General features: G+C 37.8%; 1 protein-coding gene across 4 annotated transcripts in view; it reads left to right on the top strand.

Annotated features, from left to right (window-relative positions):
* Nucleotides 1-4,117, top strand: part of MOSPD2 (motile sperm domain containing 2) — a 37,580-nt gene extending 33,463 nt beyond the window's left edge. For all 4 annotated transcript variants that reach the window (XM_042458666.1, XM_042458665.1, XM_042458668.1 and 1 more), the window contains exon 15: nucleotides 1,551-4,117. In XM_042458666.1, the coding sequence (XP_042314600.1) occupies nucleotides 1,551-1,697 (147 nt within the window). In that variant the 3' untranslated portion in view covers nucleotides 1,698-4,117. The remainder of the gene's footprint in view (nucleotides 1-1,550) is intronic.
* Nucleotides 4,118-11,169: the final 7,052 nt, after the last annotated feature.

Genomic DNA, 11,169 nt, shown 5'->3' with positions numbered 1-11,169 from the left:
ATAATAATAATAATAATAATAATAATAATAATAATAATAATAATAATAATAATAATAATATATTTATATACCGCCTTTCCAAGGATCAAGGCGGTTTAACAACATAGTTAAAAACATCCACAATACAATAAAATCAACAATAAAATCAGGATAAAACACAATTACATATTCCCCCCAAAAATCTCAAGCCAGCTTCCAGTGCTGCTGAGAGGGGAGGGGGGGAGTACTTCAGGGGTCAGGGGTATGCCTGCTGGAACAGGTGTGTCTTCAACCCCTTCTTGAATTGGTCCAGCGAGACGGCTGAGCAGAGCTCGCCGGGAAGCGAGTTCCAGAGCTTGGGGGCAGAAATAGAAAAAGCCCTCTGAGTGGTGATAGCATACCTAGCATCTGGGACCCTTAACAATTGCTTCCCGGCTGACCTGAGTGTGCGAGGCGGATTGTATGGGGAGAGGCAGTCCTCCAAGTACCCTGGGCCCAAGCCATTTAGGGCTTTATAGGTAATAACCTATAGGTAATAATATTGTTATACATATAGATTCCTTCCGAGTCTAGTAGATCATGCAGTGCACTGTGGCTTTTCAGGATTCCCTATCTTGTAAATTTTTATGCTTCTAGAAACCAGGTCTGAAGATTGGTAATCTCTCTCAGAGTGTCTTATGCAGTTGTGATGAAGGAGATGCTGTGGTACAAGGCAATAACTGGCTGCCCCTCAGTGTGTCCACAAATGCACTTTGCATATGTATGTGGACATACTTGTATCCTGGCTTTCCTTTCTTTGTCTTACAAGATTTTAATCTGTGCTGAAAATGAATTCAGGGATTCTTTTGTCTGTCTCGCCTTTTAAGCAAGTATATTCAAACTCTAGAAGCAGCTTTCCAGGGCTGAGTGAATCTTTCCAGGATCTCTTGTTTTCATAGGCAAAAAGGAGTGAGTTGTTAACATGAGGCTTGAAATGCAGCCTATGTGACATAGCCCAGCAAAATTATTGTTGTGTGCCTTCAAAGTCATTTCTTACTTATGATGACCTTAAAGTGAACCTATCCCAGAGTTTTCATGGGAGAATTTGTTCAGAGGGGGATTGCCCCATGCCTTCCTCTGAGGCTGAGAGAGTGTGACTTGCCCAAGGTCATCCAGTGGGTTTCCATGGCTGGGCAGGGACTCATACCCTGGTCTTCCAGTCCAACACCAAAACCACTACAACATTCTGGCACCCACAGCAAAATTAATGATATATTAATCATTATTGCTACATTCCTATTTCTTTTAAAGTACCTAACATACTGGCACCTCTATTTTAAAAAAGAATGTATGTAATGTTAGGGCTGATAAGAGTGATTATAGTAGAGAAAAGAAAGTAATTACTTTCTTTTCATACTGGATATATGCTGAAAATAAGATTATGGCTAAAACACGGCATGTTTTCTGTATATCTAAAACATAGTATGTCTTAGTTATATAATAGAACAGCAAATGACTACTGAATGAAGATACTGTAAATAGATGTAAGAGAGAAAAATATCTTTTCAAAATATAATCTCTTTGTTTTTCAGCTAACACAATTATTGCAAGCCAACAAAAGACTTCGAGAACAGATTGACCGCTGTGTCTGGTTCCAACAGTTGACTCTTCTGTTGGTGTTTCTCCTAGTTGCCAGTACTACATTCTGTTTCTACATGTTATATGCTCCAAGGAGCTAAAGATGAATGCTCTGTAAAACATGCAGTGTTGATGTCAGTCAGTTGGGAAAATAGCTAGTGCTATTCTGTAGAGCTGTGGAACTGCCAAAACAAGATCCATATATGGAGTTTTGCAAAAACTAAAATTCACAGGGCTATGATGTATGCCTTTTAATCAGCATGTGAAGTGACTTCATTAATATTATTACAGCATAAGAAGAACAGGATGTCAAAGACATCATTTTCACTGGATATGTAATAAGTACTCAGACCTACAGTGCTTATAATTTAATACTTTTTCTTTGTTTCTGTCATGCAGAAATATATAAGATGTATCAAAGTAATTTTGTACATAAAATGTAACATTTCCTTTGAAATGTAACTGCAAAATAGGTAATAGACCTTCTTGTGTTGGCTGTACATATAGAATGTGTGTACATAATAGATAATGATATACATGATTGTGCAGCTGGTAACTGAAGAGCTGCATCCTAATGTTAGTTCGGTCTTTCTTATTTTTCAGAATTATTACTGCTATTTTATGCCAAACTATTTGCATCCAGTATGTATCTTATAGCCATACTTCCCAGAATGTCCTGCTATGGTTCCAAAAAGAACTGATTTGGGACTTTCTTGTTACAAACTCTTATAGCTACATGTAAGAAGGTGCCACGCACCACAGTCTCTTTGAAAGAAAATAAATAGTTGTACAGGAAAGCAACTCTCCATTCTCCAATCCTGATTTGAGTCTCCAGAACTGAAATAGCTAACGTAGGATTGCAGCTGCTTTGTTCCAGTATGTTTTGCTGTTGATTTCATGCTGATATGTTACAGAAGATTCTGGGGCAATAATTGCAACACCACAAGCTTCATAGTTGGATTTGAAATAATTGCTGTAAGCATTTTCCCTCTGAAATACATGCAGTAAATCATGTGTGATGTTGATATTAAGTAGAAAGACACAAATGTCTTAGAAGAATTGTTAAGAAGAGAATGGTCATTTACTATTTGCTCTTAGTAGCAGTTTAGAATAATAAAAGTTTGTGCCAGTCAAACATTCTTTGTTTTTAACTATACTTTGTATGAAAAAGGAGAGTGGTAGAACTTTGTCAACACTCAACTTTTTTTAAAAAAAAATCAGTTTGATTGTCCCTTTCCACTATAAAGAAGTCACATAAAAACATAACAATAAACTATTATGTTCACACATTGGTTATGGTCCAGCATAGCCTATCCATGGACTTCTTGTTTGCTTCTTTGAGAAAGGGGTGATGTGTGTACACACAGGAATTTTCCACTGCATTTCCCATGTGTCAGTAAGAGGGAATACACAAACTTCAGTAAATTTAATGCATTTTTTTCTTCTCCACTGTGACCTCAATGACAGTAAGCACTCATCACTGAGCTTACTATTTGCATTCCAAATTTCTACCACAGACTATCTCACTTCGGTAACGCTGTGAACTGTCTTTTGTCTTTTTCTTTTTTTAGTGATCAGTAATTATCATAAGTTAGGCCAACTTTCCCATGGAGTTATGCAAGCTTGAAGCCTTGATTTTAATAGGCTTAGATGGGCTAAGCCTTATTCGACTGTAGCCTTGATGTGCAGAATTTTCCTTTGCCTATCTTGCTTATGCTCAGGCATGATGGTAGAAGACTATTTGGAAGACCCAGTTTTAAACATGGTTTTCTGCCATCCTGTCTAGTTTCACCTTTTTCCTAGTTCCAGGCCCTCAGACCTCAAAGATGGCATGGTGGTATACAGAAATATTTCAAGCATCCCTTCTTCATTGAAAGTGTCTTCTTTATTGAAAAAAACTGATTAAAAGAGTTTTATCATTGTGAGTGAATTCTGTAAAGAAGAACATAGAGATCTATACAATAATAATGCAGGCCAATTTCAGTCCAAGCTAATTATATTTTATATGAGAGTTCAAGTATCTTTATAGGATTACCTTTCTAGCTGATGGATCTATCCTATATTGCCTTATACTTTGTAAATGTTAATAATAAGGTTCTCAGTCTTTCTGGGATTCATTTGTCTTCTGTTAAACAAATTAGCTACTTCACGTTCACAAATAAGCCAAAACAGTTTTGAATGATTTGTTTCTTATATAAGATTTAACAAATCTGGCTTTCAGTAAAGTTAGAACTAAAGTGTCTTAACTTCTTAGCATGTGATCCATAATACAAAGTAATATAATAATTCTTGTCTCAAAATGTTTATCACTAAATTCAACTGGTTTTAATTGCACTTTATTGAACATGTTCAAAACATTGATAAAACCTAGGACAATAAATATTCTTAATGTCTGGTGCTTAAATATTTTCAGTATTTTATTACTATATTCATATTTTCTATGTAAAATTGATCAGATAATGTTTTCTATTTTAATATGTTATAGATGAAGAACTTCATTTGTGAAATAAATAAGAAAAACTTGAGAACCACCGTTTTCATTGCAGTTCTTTGGAAGCATCCACACCCTTGGATAGCTGTTTTTCAAAGTTGATAAAAATGTCTTTGGTTGGTCTTCATTAGGATAGCTTTAAAATGAACTATCCTTTCTACTTAAAAACACACATTAGAAGGATAGTTCTTGATTCTCTGATGACTCCAGCACCACTTATTGAAGCGAAAATTCATTTGCTAATATGACTAACAGCATGACATCACAAAGTTCACGTATATTTAGCAAACCAAAAATACCTTGTGACAAATGCCAAAAATATAAACTTGTTGCATTGTGGGCCTTATAGGAATATCAGAAGCATCATGCTCAGCACAAAGTAATACCTCAATCTATTTTAGAAAATGTTGTCATTTCTACTATTTCTTAAAATATTTCTTAAAAGTCAACTTTGATGCCACAAATATGTTACTGCTGATTTTTTTTTTTTTTTAGCATTCTTCACCAATCTGGAAAAATGAGGAAAAATATCCAAAGATGTTGTAAAGAACTTATTTCATTTTTAAATAGCATTTCCTATTGTGTTTTGAACTGTTCTTTGAGCTGAGTATTTTTCATTACAACATGTGTATTGCATCGCCCACCATCATACTCCAATAATCTGAACTCTTAAGATGCATGAATACATTTCCTAGAACCATAGCTAGTTCTAATGCTTTTTAGAAGCTTTCTTACTTCTACTCCATATGTCCTTGCCCATGAGATGTGCTCTTCCATTTCTGCCATTTCCACTTTTAGCTTTTCTCTCTTGCTGTCTTTATATTTGGCACTCTTATGAAACACTTCCATCTCATTTCATTTCTTCAAATTCCTTCCTTCAAAATTATTTGCCATTGATCCCTTACTTAATCTTCAAAACATCTCCCATCACTGCGAAATACACATGTGTGAACTGTACTTGGTCACATACTTCCCATGTTAACATACCCTTTTCATTTCTCTTGTTGTTTTGTCTTGTCACTGTTTTTCTCTAGAGTGTGTTATATCATCCTCAGTTTAGCTCACATATGGGCAAACTGGAGCTTGCTAGAACCACAGATTCTTTTCCCTGAAGAAGTTCTGCTGCTGCTCTTAGAAATACTAAATCTTGATTTGGAGTTGTGAGGAATGAAGAGCCATAATTGTGATCCATTTGTGATTCCTGTTTCCTTGCTATTAATAGTGTCAGAGGATTAGCCATCTCCATTGAAGGTGCTGGAAGAGACTCTTTAACTTCCCCTACCACTAATTAATATGCAGCTGAGAGTCAGCATGGTGTGGCTTGAGTATTGAAGATGAGGGTTCAAATCCCTGCTGGGCCACAGAAACCCACTGGGTGATTTTGGGCAAGTCACACTCTCAACCTCAAAGAAAAGCAAGAACAAACCCTGTCTGAACAAATCTTACCAAGAAAATCATATGGTAGATTTGTCTTACTGTTGCCATAAGACAGAAATTATGGAAGGGACAATAGCAGGGAAACAGGCACCTAGATGAGGATTGCCGAGCGCATACTTTAAGCCCCCCCTCCCCTATTCTCATTCCCTAATATCAGTTGTACAGGAATGAAAATTTAAAAAAAGATGGGGTCGTGACCTTCCAGATGTTACACTGCAACTCCTGTCATTTATTAGATGTAATTGAGAAAGAGTAACCAAGGGCCTTGCCTTAATACATTTTTCAGAGAGCCTATAGTTATGATCACAGCTGTGAGTATTCTACAGCTGCACAAAACAAGTGTGGCAGCAGACAATGAGCGCTGAATTTACCATTCTAAAGAAATAGGTTATTTCTTTAGCTTTTCATCCTGAAAATATGGCTTGGAAGTAGTATGGGTAATCTATGGAATTGCAGATGCCATCTGGAGCAAAAGTGAGGAAAGTGCAGCTTGCTTCCATTGTCCCTCCAAAGGCTCCCCCACCCAGTCAGCCAAAATTTCAGCTGGAGATGATGTTTCATCACTGGGAGTGCTGAAATGAACCAGATGGGTGCAGGGTGGAAAATGGTCTCTGTCCCTGTGTAGTTGCCCACCCCTGTTCTAGAGGTTACTGTTAGGCTGAGACGGGAGTCCCAGGTTCAAATCCCCACTAATCTCTGAAACCCATGGCACAGCTGGACCAGCCATTGTCTCTCAGTGTGACCTACCTCACACTGATTGTGAGGATAAAAACAAAAGAACCATGCATGCTGGCCTGCGCTCCATAGAGGAAAGGGGGGTGATCAATAAAACATGTAAAATAATTAGAATTTCTAATCTTACTTCGACAGTTGGCTCTGCCAAGTCAATACTAGTAATGTAAACAGGAATAAGCGGGGCTATGAAGAATGAATATTCACACACACACACACACACAAGAACAGGTAGAACTTATTAAAAACCTGGAGAGGGAAACATCTATTCAGGAAAGGCTTAAGACTTATTAATTATGAGGCATGCTAATGAAAAATAGTATAGAAATAATCAGCTTGTGGCTCCATAACATTAGTGACCTACTTTTTAAATAAATGCCTTCAAATGGTGACAGCTTGAAGCAAGTTGAACACCTGCTTTGCAAGCCTGAAGGTGGGGAGCAAAGAACAAGGAGTAGAATTTCAAGAAATACAAATGGCCAGAATATCTAGAGTGAATACAAACAGCATGTCAAGAGTTTTTATTCATCTTACTAGCATTGCACAGTTGAAAAATTACTCAAAGAAGTCTACCCAACACAAATGGCATCAGACATGTCACACTTACCAGAACACACAGAGGGCTGCCTGCAGCATGGGCCTTGAAACCAAGAAGGAAAGAAAGGAAAGCAGGAGGATCTTCCTTTTTTCTTCTGAGCAATGATTGCCTTCTCTTGCTCACTGGAAGCAACAAGCTTAACCTGACCCTTATGAGTCTGATGTTGGGTGAGGCAGTGCCTGAATGTTGTCATAGAGTTCAAGCACCAGTACCCTGATCAATTGTCACCTCCCTGGCTTGCAGTGTTTCACATGCAACAAACTATGTGACTGATACTACCTCAGATGCATGTCGTGACCAAAACCTTGGTCAGAGATGAAAAACTGGATCTGCAACCTACTTATTTGCCAATCTTTCCATCTAGCGAACTGCCATTGTGTCAGATACACATGATGCTTCAAAGGTTGATCCTGTATGCTATAGTTTTATTTTACAGGCACCTGATTACTACAACAAATCCTGTTATCAAGGGCAAGGACAGGGAATGACTCACTCCATATGTTTTTCAGCTTTAACTTTAGCATGATGAATGTGGACTGATTGTTATTGTAGTCTGTTGTTTAATCTGTTCTCTCTTCTTCCTCAAAGGCTTACAGTTGGCCCTTTATATCCACGGATTCTGCATCAATGAATTGAACCATTCATGGCTTGGGGGGAAAATTAAGCCATAAACCAAACCTTGACATTTTATATAAGGGATGCCATTTCACCATACCATTGTATATAACAGGACTTGAACATTCACAGATTTTGGTATCCTTGGGAAGTCCTAGAAGCAAACCCCATCAGATAACAAGGACCCACTGTATGTGACGATTTGTTTGTTACCTATCACCCTAGTGTTTAAGACCATTAGGACAACTTTTGCCAACTGAGAAATTGCATGGGCTTTGTCACTTTCTACATTTTACTATTCTTGGTATGCCTGGATTTGACTTGATTGGATTTATTTCCTGCCTTTCTTCCAAAACTGGGACTCAAAGCAGCTTACAGCATCTCAGCATCTGAAATCGCTATGTGTAAAAACAACAAAAAGTTAACATGATAAATGCAATTAAATATAGTATTCCAAATCGTTGCATTTTAAAACTATTTTTAAAATAAATCAACATATACAATACCAATCTGCTAAAAACACCTCAGTCCAGACTCAGTCAGATGTTGAAAGCCTACCTGGGTAAAAGATGGTAAATACAATACGTGTGTGTGTGTGTGAGTCAGTCAGTCAGTCAGTCAACCTTTATTAGGCATAGAAAAACAACATGCATTTACAATAAAAATTTACATAAAATTTACAATAAAATTTTACAATAAAACCTCAGGATCATTATTCAAATTTAAGCCATAGTCTTGTTGCCTCCACCAGAAAATTGGCCAAAATTGGTAAAGTCGCATTCTGGGCCCCATCCCATGCTCATCGCGTTCCGTGCGTGCCCCCGTTAGAACGCACTGGGGAACGGTTTAAACCCCATGCGATAAAGTTCTATGTGTATAAGGTACATATGAAACATAAATGAATTGGATGTTTAGACTTGAGTCCCATCGCCAAGATATCTCATTATATATAAGCAAATATTCCAAAACCTGGGAGATAGGGGAATCCAAATTCCAAAACACTTCTGGCTCCCAAGCATTTTGGATAAGAGACTCACCCTGTACATGAAATTGCGTAGCCTCTATCATACAGGAATTGGTCACTGTCTGATTTCATGTCTCTCTAGCTCTCCATACCCAATAGGAAGTCCCATGTTTCCTGGTTTACGTTAATCAATGTAGCTGTCTTTTATCAAGTAGAATTACATTTTCAAGTGCTTCAGTTTTTCCAGATATCAAGTAAAACATTTTGAAACAGCCTGTTTTGTGAATGTCTAAAGGATTGTGCACTTTTGCTGATAACACATACAGAAAAAAAAGGGGGGGGGGGAGCAGTTGCTATCTTAGGAATAGCCTGGATCCTATCCTGTTATTTCCATTGACAAGAAGGTGCCAGCAGTGAATCTAATGTATTTGCTAACAGAATTGGGGACAGCTGGGTAGGTTTACTCCATAGCCCCATTTTTGGAATTTGTCCTTGTCTGGAAAAAAGAGTGAAGGATAAACTTAGAGACCTTTGTGCAAAGTGCTAAATTGCCTTTTTATGGCTTTAAATGAAATGCAGAAGCTAGACATCTCTCATGCTCAGCCTGACGCATGAATTTGCTATCTTCAGGTATTCAGAGAAAGGTAGTTTCACAATGTGACCTTCCACAGTGCTATCTCCAACTCTTTAGCAATTTTCTGAGCTCATTTTCTCAGCAGGTGCAGAGAGCAGTTGAACACTTAAAAAAGGAGAGACAGAAACTGGGACAGGGCTCCGAATTAGCTTCTTAATCGCATGCAATCAGCTTGCACTCTTCCAATGCAGAGTTTGGAGAAGTTACTTTTTGGACTACAGCCCTCAGAAACACTATGTTCTTGGAGCTGAACACCAAAACATAAAATTTAACTTTTTCTTTTCATCTGGTAATCTCATGAGCACTTTGATGGAGCAAACCCAGAATCCATCTATTCTTATTTTATATTGTTTTATACCACCTTTCTCCCAAATGGGACTTAAAGTGACTTACAAAAGAAGTTAAAACAAAACAGCTAGCACAGTATGGAGTACAAATGTTTAAAATGTATTAAACCATCAATCCAATTAAAACACTGCTTTTACAACATTCTCTTAAAGCTTAATTAAAAACAGATGAAATGTTACATTTTAAAATGTAATAAAAATGCAATAAAAACTACATATTACATTGAAAAAGCAACAACAGCACACCTAATTGCATGTCCCTCTACCCTCATTAGTCAATTCCTGTTTAAATAGACCTTAAATAGGTCTTTGTCTACTGGTAAAATCTCGCTTGGGAGAGAGTTCCATAGCTGAGGAGCAGCCACCAAGAAGACAAGCCTGGGAGGCTAGTGGGTCAAAAAGGAAGCTTTCCCCCCAAAGACTGCAATACTCTCACAGGGTCATATAAGGAGATAGGGGATTTCATATATTGTCTGCATCATGTTTCTCTCAGTAGGTAACCAGATACTCCTCCCCCCCCCACACACACACTACCATAAAAATAAAAAGATAAATGGGGCATGAAAGCTATTCTCTTTCACTGTTGATCATCCTTAGCGTTGGTATACCACTACTAAACACGGAGGCCCATTTAGTGGTAATGGCTTACATACCTCTTAGTTTCTGAATGGTTTTGTAAATGTAGTTGTCACTGCTACTAATTCGGAGTTTTAAACCCACTCGTACATTATGGTATACAACCTATCCCCAATCACATGTACTTGAGAGTGAAATCTAATTTTAGTCACAACTAGAAGAGAGCCATTGAAATGCACTGAGTATGTTAGTCAACAGGTCTGGTTGATTTTGAAGGGTTTACTTTAGTTGGGAAACTGGGTTTCCTCCAAGAATTTACTCTATGAATAAAGGAAGTGGATTGATAGAGTGTTAGTATTAACAATGCCAGAAGACTCTTTGTTTCACACTTCAGACTCTTTGTATTAGAAACTGATAGGTCTGCCCCCCATGAAATTGCCAAATATACTTAAAAGCCACCTCAACTCATGCCCATCATCATACTTCATATATTCAGTACATAGTGTGTGAAGAATAAACATCCTTTTATCTGTCTGGAACCTACAGTCAATCTGTTTTATTGGGTTACTCACTGGTCTAGCATTATGGAAGAGAGACAAATAATTCTATCCATTTTATCCACTCAAGGGTATTTTGAGAAACTAATGTCATGTTCCTACTAAAAGGCATTAATCCATTCACTCAGTATGGCTGCCTTGTATAGTAGATTTATACAGTTGGCCCTCCACATCCGTGGATTACTTATCCACGGATTGAAAATATTCCAAAAAATATAAATTCTAGCAAGCAAAGCTTGACTTTGCCATTTTATATAAGGGGCACCATTTTACTTAGCCATTGTTTTTAATGGGTCTTGAGCAGCCAAGGATTTTGGTATCCATGGTGGGTCTGGGAACCAAACTCCAATGGATAACAAGGGCCCACTGGACTTAGCTATGTAACCATCTCAGTTACATTGCTAAGAAGTGTTTCCTAGTCCCATTGCACTACAATTCCTCCTTGGATCAGAGATAGCTTGGAGTTGGGGGCATCAGTTTCCTGGTTCCTGATCAATAGTGGAATGGACTCTTGTTGCTTGCACCAGCTACTGACTTGCTGGTGCACTGACTTGCTGGTGCTGGGAGACTTTCAAAGTCCCCATGTATTCCCTAAACTAGTGAATACATAGCAATCGTACAT

The sequence above is a fragment of the Sceloporus undulatus genome, chromosome 3 (assembly GCF_019175285.1).
Source record: "Sceloporus undulatus isolate JIND9_A2432 ecotype Alabama chromosome 3, SceUnd_v1.1, whole genome shotgun sequence".
NCBI classification, from domain to species: Eukaryota; Metazoa; Chordata; class Lepidosauria; order Squamata; family Phrynosomatidae; genus Sceloporus; species Sceloporus undulatus.
This window is presented reverse-complemented; position numbering and strand designations above follow the sequence as displayed.